Source organism: Marmota flaviventris, chromosome 13 (assembly GCF_047511675.1).
Source record: "Marmota flaviventris isolate mMarFla1 chromosome 13, mMarFla1.hap1, whole genome shotgun sequence".
In the NCBI taxonomy this organism is placed as follows: domain Eukaryota; kingdom Metazoa; phylum Chordata; class Mammalia; order Rodentia; family Sciuridae; genus Marmota; species Marmota flaviventris.
This window is the reverse complement of record NC_092510.1, coordinates 49,866,471-49,883,537: the sequence shown is the minus strand read 5'-3', so window position 1 is coordinate 49,883,537 and position 17,067 is coordinate 49,866,471. Positions and strand designations below refer to the sequence as shown.

The 17,067-nt window shown below is 35.1% G+C and overlaps 1 protein-coding gene across 2 annotated transcripts in view; it reads left to right on the top strand.

Moving 5' to 3' along the window:
• Frem1 (FRAS1 related extracellular matrix 1) overlaps positions 1–13,240 on the top strand; it is a 128,509-nt gene extending 115,269 nt beyond the window's left edge. The window contains exons 30-36 of one of the 2 annotated variants that reach the window (XM_027950606.3): positions 915–1,153; positions 1,956–2,003; positions 2,479–2,643; positions 2,824–2,952; positions 3,399–3,514; positions 10,906–10,991; positions 13,021–13,240. In XM_027950606.3, the coding sequence (XP_027806407.2) occupies positions 915–1,153; positions 1,956–2,003; positions 2,479–2,643; positions 2,824–2,952; positions 3,399–3,514; positions 10,906–10,991; positions 13,021–13,220 (983 nt within the window). In that variant the 3' untranslated portion in view covers positions 13,221–13,240. The remainder of the gene's footprint in view (positions 1–914; positions 1,154–1,955; positions 2,004–2,478; positions 2,644–2,823; positions 2,953–3,398; positions 3,515–10,905; positions 10,992–13,020) is intronic. The other variant, XM_034636942.2, reaches the window with a different exon arrangement.
• Positions 13,241–17,067: the final 3,827 nt, after the last annotated feature.

Here is a 17,067-nt window from a genome sequence, read left to right as displayed (position 1 = left end):
CATGCTCTGTGGTCTGTATTTTTTTTTTTAAACCTGGAATCTACTGTCTCCCTTTTCTTTTCTCCTCATACTAAAATGGGCATTATCCTCTTTCCTAATAATAGCCATGTTTTCTCAGCATCTCTCCCTTCCACCTATCTCCTCACCAAATTTATTTTCCAGTAGAATTTCCTAGTCACATTAACTACACAACATATATGAAGTAAACATTTTTATATGAAATAGAAAATACCTTGGGCTAGGGGTGTAGCTCAGTGGTACAGTGCTTGGGAGGGCCTGGGTTTGACCCCAGCACTTCAAAATATAATATAAACAAAACAAGCAAAATACCCAGGTGAGGGTTCTGGTCTTAGATTTTTTTTTCCCATATTTTCCCAGGGATACTAATTGGAAGATTTCTTATAGAAGCAGCTCTGATAAGATTGACTAAGTTTTTGTTTTGTAATAGTTGAATGCAAATTTTTATGACTATTACTTGAATACAGGACTCTTTCAGCAATTCCAGTTTCTACCTGTAGGAGATCAGGGAAAAACTGAACTCTGCTTGTGGAAAAATACTTGATCAGTGAATAAAGCCTGGAATGTTGAGAAGAACTGTAGGAGGAAGCAGAATGAGACTATTTCCCAAGTGTACAGAATGACCATAAAACCAGGACAGAGATTTTCATTTCTGATTTGTGAAATCAATTTCACGACTTCATAATCACCCCATAGGTGTGCAGAAGGGCACTGCTCTCCTGGGTGGAAACTGATGGAGAGTAAAGGCGTTTCTGGCAAATGGCAAAAAGGCAACATCTGGTGGGAAATCCATCCATCTAAGTTTAATGACAAGCTGCTCCAGGAGCTGTGTCAATGTGATCGCTTATCTGTTTGTGTAAAGTGTACTGACCGCCTGCCATCTTGCATGCCTCCAGGACAATGCCATCCTTCATACTCCTCCAACCAAAGCAAGCCCAACACATGGGAGAAGGGCATTTGGCACCCGTTGCATCCAGGGTCTCCCTCGCCCACCACTTCTGGTTCCCTTCATCTGGAAAGAAGACCCCCTCCATCTTCCAAGCAGCTGGCAACCACCAGGGGAGACTCCCTACAGGGCTTTGATTCCGCAGCTCTTTCTCAGAGGAAGCTTAGGACCCACACGAATCGCAAAGCAGTAAGGATGGGGACCTTGTGGGAGTGGATGTGTGTGACACATGCTAATAATAATAAGCATTCTGAAACGCCGAAGAAGCTGTACGGATTCTCGGAGTGAGTGGGAACCATGATTTCTTGCAGAGTCATGCAGTGCCTTTTATATGCAAAAGTCACAATACCACCTCATTTTGTTAATTATTCTAATTGAGGTGATAGATCCATTGATTCATCCATATATTATTAATTCATCATGATTTCTGCTCTGGTTCCTTTTGTGATGGAAACAGAAAATAACCAGGGACCCTAAAACAAAAAGAGATGAAGGGATACACTTGATTGCGGAAGCCATGACTTTGACCTTATGGGCACAGCATTCTAACTAGCCACACTCTTGAGAGTGTGTATGTGTGTCTTCTTTGTGTGCTACAGATGTGTTAAAAAATAAAGTTATCTTTTCTCCCTAACTGGGACATATATCCATGAATCAACACAATTATCAGTTGTGGTTTAGACCTAATACCTTTTAAAATTCCAATGATTGGGCTGGGGCTGTAGCTTAGTGGTAGAGCACTTGCCTAGCACGTGTGAAGCAGTGGGTTCAATCCTCAGCATCACATAAAAATAAATAAATAAAATAAAGGTATTGTGTCCATCTACAACTAAAAATATTTTTAAATAAAATTCCAATGATTGGGCATGAAAAAAACTTAGTTATCAGGCTTTTAAAATGTTTGAACATTAATATCTTACTGGAAGGGTTTTACTCTATTGCTAATCATTATTCAAGCCAATTTTGTTTATGTTGTCTTTTGTGATTTCAGGTTCATCCATCTTCTGTTTATAGAAACAGAACAGACATCATCTATAATGTAAGCATAGTCAGAGAATTGCTAAATTTCTTATATTTATAGATGCAAAATATTTATGTATTTATTAAAAATGGAGGGGAGGGGAGGGGAGGGGAGGGGAGGGGAGGGGGGATAGTAGAGGATAGGAAAGACAGCAGAATACAACAGACACTAGTATGGCAATATGTAAATCAATGGATGTGTAACTGATGTGATTCTGCAATCTGTATATGGGGTAAAAATGGGAGCTCATAACCCACTTGAATCAAATTGTGAAATATGATATATCAAGAACTATGTAATGTTTTGAACAGCCAACAATAAAAAAAAAAAAAAAAAAAAAAAAATTTTTACTTTGAAATTTGTTTTAGAAGATTGAATAGTAGGAAAAAATCTTTTTACTTGGAAACAATTTTTGAATTATTCATTTTTATAGCAAAATTTTGTGTTTACTATCTTAGCGTTTTCTTTATTGTTACTTTTTGCTCTCCTCAAGTATCATGGGATAGCTTCCTTGAAACTGGAAGATGACAGTGCCCCACCTCCCCAAAGGAAGGCCAAAGTATCCATTATTAGTCAGCCACAAAAGACAATGAAAGTGGCAGAGCTGCCTGCAGTAGATAAGGTGGAATCCACAACTGACTCTCACTTCCCCAGACAGGTAGGGAAATCTTTTTTTCTTTCTATTGACTTTATAACAAACTGCTGGGCAACAAACACACTTAATTCACAAAATAGGCTCCAAGCTTGGAGAGAGCTACCCAAGAAATGAAGATCCAAAGGAGGTAAGTGTGTTATCAACTTACATTAAGACAATTCCAAATTGCCTTTTCTTCCGTAGGACCAGTTGCCCTTATTTCCAAAGAATTGCACAATGGAATTAAAGGGACTCTTCCATTTTGAAGAAAGCACCCAAAAGCTGTATGGATGCAATGGGATTGCCTGGAAATCCTGGAGCCCCCAAACCAAGGTGGGAAACAGGCTGAATTGACAAGCACCTTTACCTGCAGTGTGCCCTGTGATGGGCTAGTAGAATGGCCTGGTGTGTGACTACCAACTCATGCTTTCCTGCCTGCCCTTATTACACCTAAAGGGTCAAGAGGAGTAATGCCCCTAAGTGTTTGTTTGTTTTTTTAATCACAAAATACATTATTAAACAGAGATGACTTTAAAAGACGTTTACTTATTTTGTTGAGTTACCAGAATGTCCAAGGTGTAACACTGAAACTTTGCTTACAGTGGTAGTGTTTTCTGTACGAAGCCATTGCATTTTTCAATATGACGAGTGGAATTAGGGTGAATGTGGTGATGACATTGGAGTCAAGTGATTCATACGACTCCTTATGTTGAGAGCAGACTCTAGACTGTGAAGTCCCTTGTTGTGTGAACACAGAAAAATAGACAACTGTTTTTCAGGAAGTGGAAGATAAATCTTGTCCAGTTGGATGGCACCTTCACTCAGGCTACTGTCACACCTTGATCCCAAAGCAGAAAGGCACCTGGACCATGGCTACCGGAGCTTGCAGGGAACAGTAAGGAACCCTCTTTCACATTTGACTGATGCTCTCTTACATAATTTCTCTGTTTTCTCATGGAATTGCAAGTCAGATTCATTCTTTCAACAGTTCTCTCTCATATCTGCCTGGCTTTGTTTGAGGAGCCTGGAGGAGCTTATAGTTTAGAATGGATTTGTAATTAACCTTAATAATGTATATATATTTTTTCCTTTTCTCTGTCTTAGTCTTTTTGAGAAAGTCACAGGAGCTTTTCTGAGTCAGCAGCATTTTAAGTTCTGGTACTTCCCCCCACCCCCCACCTCTTTTTTCTTTATGTGCTAGGAATTCCTGCCCATTGATTTGAAAATACATAGTAATGAAAGGCCTCACAGCATCAGGCTTCTGACAATAAGTACTGATGCTTATAAAGCCAAACTAGATGAAAGCTCACTGGGAAATAGAGCATTCAGTGAAGGAAGACTCATGGTCAGATAATGACAACAAAACTTATCTAGTCCAGAAGGACTTTTAAAATGTGTATGCAACCATCCCTGACCCTCCTTTTTACTTGCCAACCTAGATATTATCCAAACAATGCAATTAACCTAATGTGCTCTACAGCTGGAAATTGAGACTAGAGGGATATCTGGTTAATATTGATCAGATCTTATTCTTCACCAAATTTTAAAAGTTATGCTTATCCAAAGACACCGTTAAGACAAGGGCCTCACACATGACTTAGAGACTGAACTAGAAACTGGAAGATGGTTTATAAGTAAATTAAAAGGTCCTCAGTGCCACTAGATATCTATAAATGAAAATTCAAACCACAGTGAAATATCATTTCATACTTGCTAAAAAGGTCAAATCATAAAGATGACAACATCAAGTGCTAACGAGAACACAGAGCAAATATTTCTCATGTATTGTTGATGGAAGTATACAGTGGTGCAACTACTTTGTAGAAATGTCTGGAAGTTTTTTACAAAGCTATGTACCCTATACCTAGGTATTCTACTCCTAGGTATTAAAACAAGAGAAATAAAAACATATGCTAAGAAATATGAAAGGATTTCATAATAATTATTCATAGTAATAATAATTGGGCCATTTGTCTTCTTGATATTGATTTGTAGAAGTGCTTGATATTTTCTTCATTGACAAGAGAATAAATTTTTCTATAATTTCTTTAAGCAATTAAATGCAATGAAGTGCTGTAACTTCTAACAATGTGGTTGAATTGTTGATAAATCAAAAACCATATATAGAGAATACAGCCTTGTGCAGCAAAATACATGTTGTATGTTTCCATTTATTTGAATAGGAAAATCTAATTAATCTTGCTATTAACAAATGATCATCGCTGGCAGGGATTGTGAGTTGAGCACCAAGTAATATTCTAGAGCGATGGAAGGTTCTATGTCTTATTCTGGATAATTGTTCCATGGATGGATAAGGAGAAGATTGTAAAAAGCTGCCGAAGGGAGAATTACAGTTTTCTTTATTGAGGAAATGAAGGCAAATGTAACTGTACTTCAGCCAAGGTTATCAAGATTATGTCATTGCAAGGATTTTCTAGTAAAATGTAGATAGACAGGGCTGGAGTTGCGGCTCAGTGGTAGAATGCTTGCCTTACATGTGAGAGGCACTGGGTTCGATTCTCAGCACTGCATATAAGTAAATGAATAAAATAAAGGTTCCATCAACAACTAAAAAAATATTTTAGAAAAATGTAGATGGACAGGACTCCCCCTCACTCCCAACCCTGCCAACTTTGAGTTTGGAGGACACTTTATTGGTCATCTTCCAATGGTTCTCAAAGGACAGTGCTGGTAACCAATGATCTCCAGGGAAGCTTTTATTGGATCTTAATATTGTGAGAAAATAAGGACAGCATGTGTTGAGAAATGTCTTCCCACCCATTCATAGGTGTTAATGTATGGTTGCCAATTATCTTTAATTAGAAAGACTATTTTTTATTCTTTTTTTTAAAAGAGAGAGAGAGAGAATTTTTAATATTTATTTTTTAGTTTTCAGCGGACACAACATCTTTGTGTGTATGTGGTGCTGAGGATCGAACCCAGGTCACACGCATGCCAGGCGAGCGTGCTACCGCTTGAGCCACATCCCCAGCCCTATTCTTTATTCTGAGATGATGATCTTCTAGCTTTTTGGTTTTAAAAATCATTTTTATAAAATATTGGCACCTGACAGTAAAATTGTTGATAACTTCTTGTTGATAACCCTAAAATTATTATCATCAGTCAGTTTAATTGCAGCTAGCTTTTAATGGTGAGTAGCAACAGTAATTACAGAGTTTCTTCACAGATCCATTAATATTGTACAATTCAATCTTACCAATAATAAACTTAAGGCCCAAATTAATTTAAAAGCCTTCCTACTTCCTCACATACTTGACCCAAGATTTCATCTGCAACTTGGTTTTAAGCATTGTCACCCATGACCTACACTAGCCTGACCCAGTTCTATGTGCCTTCTTGCCAATAACGCCTTACTTTTATGTCATGCTTTATAGTTTACAGAATTCTTTCACCTGTATTAGCTTATTTGATCCTCCCATCACTTTTGTGAGGAAAGCAGGTATTATTAGCTACAGTTTACAGATTAAAATAAAAAAGTTTTAAGGAAGGAAAAACATTCACTTATGGTCATCTAAGTAAGTAAATGAAAGAGATAGGACTTACTTTTCCATTATAATCTCCAATTAGCTCCATCAGTACAGGGGATTTCTTATCACAGGTGTATTGACAAGCACATCTATTTTAACTTTGTGTTGGGTTAACCAAAAGTTGGTTTTCAAAATTATGTGCTAGAACTTTTGTATCGCTCACAGCAAAGAAATATTAAGATTTTTATTAAATTATGATTTCCAAATTTTCTTTGGACTTAAATCAAGCTAACCTTTCAGGGCAAACCTAAGGTAAAATCAAGTTCTGAGTTTATAGATTCATTCATTCAACAGATGTTTATTGGGCATTTATTGAACCGGAAATGGCTAGATCAGGCCATACTTTGATGGGGTTGAGTTGGTTGGTTGTTTTTTGAAGTGCTGGAAACAGAATCCAGGGCCTCATACATGCTAGGCAAGTGATCTGACACTGAGCTAAACCTTTAGCACCAGACCATATTTTTTTTTAGACCTATTTTTTTAAAGATTTTTTTTAAGATGGATACAATATCTTTATTTATTTGCTATTTTTTTTAGTTGTTGACAAACCTTTATTTTATTTATTTATATGTGGTGCTGAGACTCAAACCCAGTGCCTCCTCACACGTGCCAGACAAGTGCCCTACCACTGAGCCACAGCCCCTATTTTATTTATTTTATTTCTTTACTTTATGTAGTGCTGAGGATTGAACCTAGTGCCTCACATATACAAGGCAAGCACTGTACTGCTGAGCTATGACCCCAGCCCCAGACCATATTTTTTTAAAGTACTATTCTTTTGTATTGGCCCCACAGTCCAATAACTAAATAATTCCTTATTCATCAAAGAAATAGACACAATAACTCTCCAGATCCACCTGTCCTCTGTGGCAAGTCCAAAAATACTACATTTTACATCATTAATGTCATATAATCCTGATCATTCCTTACTACATTCCCTTCCCTGTGAAGAATATGAAAAATACTGAATTTAAAAACAGTATTTAGTATTTATTGACCTGAAGTCTTACTATAGGTCCAATTAAGAAGCTCCCCGGACCTAAATACAATAATATGAGCTGCAAGCAATATATATTGATTACATACCTTAGAAAATAAATGAGATTTAGAAATACTGTAAGTGGAAAAACATTTTGCTCTGGAATAATCCATTATAAAATCCATGATAATAGCTAAAGAATTCCCACCTCCCCTGCTAATCTATCTGAGTGATCATAGCAAGTACATCAAACAGTATTTTTATAAGCAGATTCAGAACTACTATTACTCAAATTATTTTGGAATTATTTTGATAAACTCTAGTCTCAGGGAATCATTTTAAACTGTGACTTCTTTTTAGATATAAAACTGAGAAAACTCTCAGAACAAGAGAAAAAATTTAAGGACAACTGGAGCTTTTCCACCATAGTTTAGAAAAACAACTCATTATCAGTAAAATAAACTTTTTCAAATTATATATTACCTAAACCCCATATTGATTCAGAAACTAAAATATCTCTCAAATACCATTCCTGATGATATTCCAGGGTATGTAAGGGAAGTAAAGAAAATACACATGGTGTAGTATTTTTAAAGCATCACTTAAAACTTCTAATCTTATACTTTCAATTGAAAGAATGGATGTAAAAATTGAGTGGATATAAATATAAACCTTTCCTTTGATTGCATTTGCATGATGCTTCAACATGCATTTTATTTCAGAAGGACAAAAAGAGTGACTACACTTATATGTACTAGTTACAGATATTTCAAAAATTGTCTACTAGCAGATTAAAAGTAAATAAAAATAAAAGATAATCATATTCCCTTGGATCAATTATTCCAGGAACAACATTTTTGGGTGGTAAGGCCACCTCCTCAGTATAAGTTTTTACTGAGCCCCAAAATCCCCTCCTCCCTTTCAGCATATTTTTGTTCATCCTTTGGGCATTCTTTCTTCCCACATTCATTACTTTCCTGGTTCATTGTATTTACTCTGTTGGCTTAAAAGTGGGTACTCCTCTGGAATTGTCAGTTCCTTTTGGGTCAAAGTCACAGTTTAACATTTTATAACCTGGAGACTTACATTCTTATTATGTATTTTAGAAGATGGTTTTAGGTTCTGTAATTAGGATTAGTATGCATGTAGTATGCTGTAGTCCTAGGGGCCACTATTTGATTCTGTTCTGGGGCTCCCTCACTAGTATATGTTCTGGAAGATCTTTTACAGAGAGTCATTTATAATGCCCCTGTTTCAATAAGAACAGCACATTTTACTTCATCCCTTGTTCCTAATCAGATTACTAGCTCAACTCAATCTTTATCTCCAATCTCTTTTCCTCTCCATTGGTATTTTATTATTTTTATAACCCAAAGGAGCCAGACTCCTGGATTAGGCATTTCTTTAATTTACATATTGTAATCTCATCTGCTCATTTCCTAAGGCAGTCACTGTACATTGGTAATTCTATTATTATAGATCATTATCTATGAAGCCATTTTGTCTTCCCACAGGAGAGTCTGGAACCCCTGCTGGCTGATTCTTAAAGAATCCCCCTGAAATATACTGATACTTAATCAAAAACTTTAGAAGAAATAGATGTTCCTTCCTTCCTTCCTTCCTTCCTTCCTTCCTTCCTTCCTTCCTTCCTTTCTCTCTCTCTCTCTCTCTCTCTCTCTCTCTCTCTCTCTCTCTTTCATTTTCCACATTTTATTGGTGCATTATGGTCTTACATATTGATGGGATTTGTTGTTATATATTTGTATGTGTGTACAATAAGATGTTTATTTCTACAACCAGAAAAATTAGGTGTTGTTTTTAATTTTGTACTTTAAATGCCTTCAAATTTCAGAGGTGCCAAAGGATTTTTATTTGTGTATGTGTGGCTATATATTTCACTTTTATATCTACAATGCACATTTCTATAAGACAATATTTACAATATTTTATGGGTATATGAGCAAAAGTGAAAGTAATGGTATTTTTATAAAATAATCAACATGTAAATACACAAATATTTCTTTTGTATATAACTACTTTCCAGCACTTGACCAATCTGAAGTAAAGCTATTTTCCTATCTGGTTCTTTTTTTGGGATGTCCTGCTTTTTGAAGAATCAGATAGAAAACTGAAATTGTATTTAAGCAACTAAAACATAACTTACAAAGTCTGTTTTAAAGATAGTTTCAGGTATCTTCAAGCTAGAGGAAAGATGAATATACTTGAATAAATCCATTACTTCCTGATGATGAAGTTGAGGGTGTGAGGTTGGTGAAATAAGGAAATTAGTTCAGTAAGAAAATCAGGGAGTTCAGTAAGGACTGAAGGGGTAGAGAAGGAAGTGGAGCCCTCATGTCCCTTGCTCTGTCCACTACACAATACGGGCTGAGGCAGCCACTCAAGCCCTCCCTTGGCCTACACTGAATATGAGTTTGATATTCTGTGTTATAAGCCCACAGCACATTAGAATGATCATATTGGATGTGAGAAAAAGGGGAGGAAAGCTGCCCCATCCTACCTGCTGTAACTGTCATACAGGAGCTGACGGTAAATAATGAGATCAGAACCAAGTCATAAAACCCAAATTCAGTACCTGAAGTCATGTGGTGGAAGGGCAAACAGTCTTACATATTTCAGGGACCAGGAAGGCAACATTGCATTATAGAGCAGCAAAGCACTGATAGTAATGAGGAAAAATCAATAAGAAACAGACAAATTATGTTTAATGTATGGCAAAACCAGAGAAATAAATCTGAACTTTGGAAAAACATTGCAAAAATGTATAAAATTTAGTTCAATCGTCATCTAACCCTATATAAATATTGCTAATTTTGTTTCCTACTTATTTTCATGTCAATGGATACTGACCAGGCCAGAAATCATGAAGATTTTTTGTTTGAATTTTCAAGTTTTTAAACATTTTAAAAAAGCTTATTCCTTTTAATTTTAATTGACAAATTATCATGTATATTTATGGGGCACAATGTGATGTTATGATACATGTATACATTGTGGATTTGTATTATAAAACTTTTTTTAAAGAAAAGATGTAATCTATTGTCTTTATAGTAAAGCATCTTAAAAGAGCTTTTATAAGAACTGCAGGGGAGTTAGGCACAATCAAATATTCCTTATACGTATAATTCAACTGTTTGCAAAAATAATTCAGAGAGAATTCTGTTTTGTGGGAAATTTTTTATATGTGCTTACAAGAACAGATGCTTTAACTTCTACAAAATACATGAAGTTTTGATAATGGGATATACATATTTCACTGAGTATAATGAAATGGTTATAATTATTGGGTAATTTGACTAAACACACTAAACTCAAAATTTATATCTTAAGTCATTTTGTCTGAATAATTGACTCACCTTACTGATCAAATTAACTGGATAATTGCTAAATTTATAACAGAAAAAAATCTCTTAAAAGAGTTAAAGTATTTTTTCATTAAGTAATTAATTTTTATAAGTAAGCAGTTGGTAATTTTACAAAAAGATGCGTGAAACTCATTGAACTGTGCTTTTTAAAGTGCAGGTACTATAAGAACCCTTTCCCTGTTGTCAACTATCCCTACCCTGCAGACACTCATGAAAGAAAAAATAGAGTATTAAAGTCTTGGAAAAATCCTTTCTACATATAACACCTTTTTTTTTTTTGGTGTTTTAAACTTATTTTTTTATTATGTTATGCATTTTGTATGAGCAAAAATGTCAATTACCTGTTGCTGACATTCTTATTTTCATTTGTGTATAGACACCTGGGAAATCTCGTAACTGTATTCTCCAGGCAGCACATGCAGTGGCTCTGGGACATCAGTGGAAGAAAGCCCTTTTGGATAGGCAAGTATCTGTTATGCTGAGGAGGGAGGCAGAACACAAAGAGAATAGGTACCAACACCTCCTGCTCCCTTTTAGCAACCAAGTAATTGTAGTTTGCAATAAAGGGCAATGATTAGATGATTAGTCTAATCATCTGTCTTTTGAAACTAGCAGTTCCTAGCACCAAAAACTAAACCTTGTCTTAAGCCTTTTGACACAATACTTCATTTTCAGACATCTGTTCCAAGAAATAATTAGGGATGTGGTCAGATTGATAGCTAGGAGAATATAATGCAATGACATTTCTAAACTTTAAAAATTAAAATTATTTGTAAATAGGGAATGGATAAATTATAATATGGTCATGTGAAAGCACACTTACTTAATTTTGAAATAAAATATATTTAATGCTTTTTTAAGGTTTTAACTATTAAAGGCATGACAAAATGCCTATGCTTGTTTATTAATTGATTCAACAAAGATATGTTGGTTACATATTATATGTAAAATATGTAATGCTTTGCATTTGTGACAAGGTGGTAAGTAAAAAAGTCAAAGTCCACAGCCATAAGAATTAATAATTTATAATAAAAAAGAAATTCATATGCATAAGGTATATATATATAAATATAGAGAAATATATGCTAAAGAATTTGAAATGATTTACCTCTACTCAAGAACTATAGATGCTTTTACTTTTATTCCTTGGTTTCTGAAGTTTTTAAAATGTTTTCTACAATTATTTTTTAAAGTTGCTGATGGATCTTTATTTTATTCATTTGTTTATATGTGGTTCTGAGAATCGAACCCAGTGCCTCATACATGCTAGTCAATCGCTCTGCCACTGAGTCACACCCCCAGCCCTATTTTCTACAATTTTGACAATAATAACAAATCTTTATAAGCTACTTTTGGAAATAGAATTCTCAGGGCACATCAAAATCAGTATTCTTAACTGCTCCTTAGAGGCACTATATTTAAGGGAATTATGGTAAATCCAGTCTTGGTGTCTCACAATTTCTGTAATACTTAGTAGGTCTTTAAATTCAGATATGAAATTGAGAGTATTAAGAGCTGGGTTGCAACATAAGTTTTATCTACATCCTTAACCATGCTTTTTAAGACTTTGTTCTCACAAAGTACTTAGGCATAGTATTATTATCTGATCATTAACTCAAGGAAGCAATCTACATGAACATAGGGTATTTCTAAACAAAAAACATTTCAGTTGATTTCACCCAAAAATATTGGTTGAAAATCAGTTGGGAAAGATTACATGCTCTGTAACTGGGACTGTTGTCAGGGTCAAATTTGAGTTGGAAAATGTTAGATCATGCTATTAAAATGGATTCCTTCCTTTTTTTTTTCCTTTTGTTATTTCTATTATGAATGAGAGTGAGGGGGAAGAGTACTTCTTTAAGAAAATATTATAGAAGCTGTACAACATTAGAATGCAATTTGCACCAATTGCCAGTAGGAATAGAGAGGCAAGAAGAGAAAACCATTTTTTATTGGAATTGTAGCAGATTGAAACATCTTAAGCTCCAGACTAAAAATAATACTTCATAAGCTACTTTCAAATATGAAAACCAAGACATTTAAGTAATGTAGAAGAACAAGGAACAAAAAAATACCTATAGCCCTGTGATAAGAGTTCTATATGTAGAATGATACACATACTAATACTGGCTGATGTTTATTAAACACATATGTGGAGAGTTCTATATACATTATTTTATTTAATCCTCCAAACATGTACATGTATTTTCATACCCATTCCTTAGACGACAAAAAGGAAACTCAGCGAGCATAAGTAACCTGCCCAAAGGGGCTTAGCTAGCAACTGGTGGAGTTAGAATTTGGACTCAAATTTGTCTGATTCCAAAGTCTTATACTATTGTGTCTTATAGTATTCCCAGTTTCTATTCTTTGTTTTAGAACCTGGACCCACATTGGCATGTCATAACTGTGGTTAGAACAATAGACTAGATAGGCTATCTAAGTGTAAATGTAATAAAATTGTTTGGCACATTCTTTTGGCTCACATCAGGTTTGAATGACCAAGCGCACGCTGGCCACTGGGAATGGATTGGAGGTGAACCTGTCACCTTCACCAACTGGAGGAGAGAGCCCCCTCAACACTCAAAGCCTGGAAAGAACTGTGTTTTGGTCCAAAGAGGAGGTAAATGGCAAACAAAGAACTGTATGAAGGGCAAACCTCAAAATTTCATGTGCTCCAGGAAACTCTAAATGTAACTTGCTCTACAGAAGCCACCAGAGATTTCTCATCTATTTATTTACAGGATTTCTGAAGATTGCTCAATAGAGACAAATTGTCTTGACTGAGTGTGTACATCTTTGTGATTCTATCCAGTAAAAATATAGTACCTAGGTTAGTATTTCAGGAAGATTGATAAATGAATACTTCTTACAGGATGAAATACAATTTTTGTATTTCAGTACCTTTCAAAATAAATGCCTGCAGTATTATGAGGTGTAAGATTTGCTTATTCCAGAAGACCAGCTCCCTCACCCTACTCCATTTCTTAAACAGTGCCAATGTTCATGGTCCTTAGATATTTTTATCCTCATTATCTCAAGTGAATCTATTCTGCAGCCTCCATGACAGGTGCTCCTAGCACTTCAGTCGGAGGGACTACCCATTCATTAAGCCAACATTGAATTGCAAAGGGTGGGTTTATCCCTTTAGGGACCTTTCAGTGTGAAACCTAAAATTAGAAACTGTGGATGTAAAAAAATTCTCTTTTAGTTGGAAGAATCTTGCAGATGGAGGTTCAACTTCAAAGGTATAGTCCAGGTGAGAATTCAGGGAGCTATCTGTACTTTAGAGACCTACCCATCGCTACTCAACAAACTCCTTTTCCAGCATGAATGTTGGCATTGTGCCATTCCAAAGCTAAAGATTGGGTTTCCCCAGGCTTCCAGAGTCATATGAAATTTGCAGTAACATAATCTCTTCATCTTTGTTGGTGTTTATTGTACCAACTAGTGTTTCTCAAGGACATTTGGAATAAGGAGTATCTATGAATGATGGTTGACATTTGGAAGAAAAATAATGCTTCCTCAGAAGTGTTCCCATGAACTATGCTGACAAACAAAGAAAAGTAATATTGAAAACAGAGCCTTTGAAAGCTTATATTCTCAGAAAAGATTTCGATGCAATTTTAGCCCTTAAATCTTTAATATTTTTAGAAATGCTGTGTTAACTAGACTCTCTAATGGAAAAGTACCTTATTAATTTATAAACTCAGCTGAGTGAAACATTTTCATAGCAATGAACACGTTGTAACCTTCACAAAACTCCCTTCTGAAATCAATGCTTAATTATAGAGAAATTAGAACTTTATTTGTGAAATGTTTATTAAAATTTTTGTTTGCACAATCACTGAAAAATATGGTTGTGCCAAATGTAACTTGCTATCTGAGCACCAGTGTAACTTCAGAATTAAAATGGATTATGAAAGACCAGAGTGCTTTTCTATGATAATAACTTGAGTGTTGTAGACACTAAAAATGGTTTAAGAAAGTTATTCCAGTTTCTGGATATGAAAACATGACAGATTTGTTTTATTTCTGTTCATTTATCAAAGTCTTGACTAATGGAAAATTTTACATAGAGAGGTTATGATAAGACTCAGATGTTCTGTTTCTTACTTAAATCTCCATGTGATTTCAGAGTAAGGGAAGGGAGCTCCTTACATTAGATGGCTGATTCCTATATGCACAGGACATAAGCATCCTCTGGTGTTTAACCCAAATATGCCAAACCCATCCTCCATACCAGCTCTAGCCAATTCCTTGTGATTCACTGCCCTCTGCAGAGTGGAAAGGTGGGATTCCTGGGAAAAAACAGAAAGGTTAAATCCTAGGGAAAAAGTAAAAGTTCCGAGAATAAGGAATTTAAGGGCTATTACTTCCTACTAGAAATCTAAAAATATATAAACTTATTTAAAACTGGAAGTCTAGAACTATATCAACTGTGTGGAAACTGGTTGGCATGATAAATTTATTACTCTTTTCTGCATTGACAATGACACAACTGTAATTGCAAATGTTATCATAGAGGAGAATGGTTTGATTTTTATAACAACTAGACATATTAGAGTGGAGGAATGGGTTATAGAAGAGAAAGAGAGTGGCTGGGCAGAAGGCTCATGTAGGAAAGGGTGATGATGATGATATCTAGGAAAACGAATGGCAAGAAGGAGGACTTGAATGTTACCAGCTCTCTTCCCCACACCTGAACACTGACTCTGGGAAAGTTCCCCTGTATCCAAGGGCATTAACACAGCACAGCAGTGTGTAACTTTCCAGAATCTTGTTGATATGGATTTTTAATACATAACATATAATTTGCTAAAAATAAATTTTAAAGGCATATGATAATCATTTCCTCTCTTTCCAAGGAGTGGTAAAAATAAACCAGGTGACATTTGTTTGCATTTCTGTTTTTGTTTATTTTTAATACAGCCCAAAAGCTATGTACCTATTTTAATTAACACTATGGTTCTTTGTAATTTTAAGCCATAAATTGGTGTTGATTTCTGCAACAAAGCTGCATATTAAATGTACTCTATCTAGTATTGTATCAACATTTTAAAAAATAAATTTATTTCTAGTTCTCAGGTATTGTTCCTTTAGTTTTGACATTTTATATTTTTCCCAGGGGCATGTGGGTTTTTTTTTTTTTTTAATCTCAATGAGTCTGTCTATTATAAGAAGGAATGGGTAGAAAGCTTAGTATGTCTCTTGTGTTTACTGTTTAGAGCAGCTTCTAGTTATATGACTTCCATTCGTCCATATACCTATCATTCATTCAACAAATATTCAATAAGCGTCAACTCTGCAACTGGCATTGTTCTATATAAAGATATGGTAGTGAATGGGATAGGAAAATGAAAGCATAAAAGCTTGGCAATTATATGCAAATTTCTAATAGCTTTTTTTTTTTTTAAGCCTTAAGCTTTTTATCAGGGAGAAACTCACAGTGAAAATCATTGATTACATTATCACTTTTTAGAATCGGAGGGAAGCATACTCAGATACATCAGCTTAGGGTGACTTTTGTGATATTTCTCTCCTGATTAAGGAACTGGTGCTAACTTCCTGAGTTTATAATCAGGTCAAAGTGTTATTGATAGCAATTGTCCCAAATTTCCTGTCTCCAGGATTGTTAGGATATGAGGGATTCAGATGTAGTTAATTGATTTTGTAACACTTTTTTTTTTGGGGGGGGGTGAAATGACAAGCAGTATGTATCTCTGTACCTTAGAGATTTCTGGGGCAACAGAAATTAAAGGGAGAGATCTATGGCATCATCTCATCTAGAGATGAGAAGACTGAGATCCTCAGAAGAAATCAGTACTTACAACCAAGGTCTTCCTAATGCTAGGCTGCATCTCTTCCCCTGTTCCACATAGTATCCTATCCTTAGCAGATGGCTTTATTATATTTCAGTAAAACACCTTTAAATGATAAGTATGATAATATTTACCTTATACTTGAAAACACTATTGTAAGTGAAAGTAGACCCCAAACCATATTAATATATGAATCCATTTATATCAAATGTCCAGAATAGGCAAATCTATGAAGATGAAATAGATTAGTGGAAGAATTGGGGAACTGGGACAAACTATTAATAGGTACAGGGTTTCTTTTTGAGAATGTGGAGTTAGGTGATGATGATAGTTGGATAACATAGTAAATATACTAAAAGCCATTAAAGTGAACACTTTAAATTGGTTTATTTTGTGTTACGCAGTGTATCTCAATAAAACATACTGTTAAAAATCACCAAATAAAATTTATTTCAAAAACTACAAATGGGATGATGTATTTGTTGTGTGTTTATCTGACTCATCCAAGATATGTTTTGCAATTTTTTTCCCTATGTCTCACCCATATTTTTGTTTATTTTATGTGTGTGTGTGTGTGTGTGTGTGTGTGTGTGTGTGTGTTGGTTAAGGAGAAGGGAATGCTGATTTGACATATTTTTAAATTTACAGCACTGCTTTATTGATCTCCCTCTTCTTTCTCCCCATCAATCATGGAAAAGAAATGTTACTAATGGCAG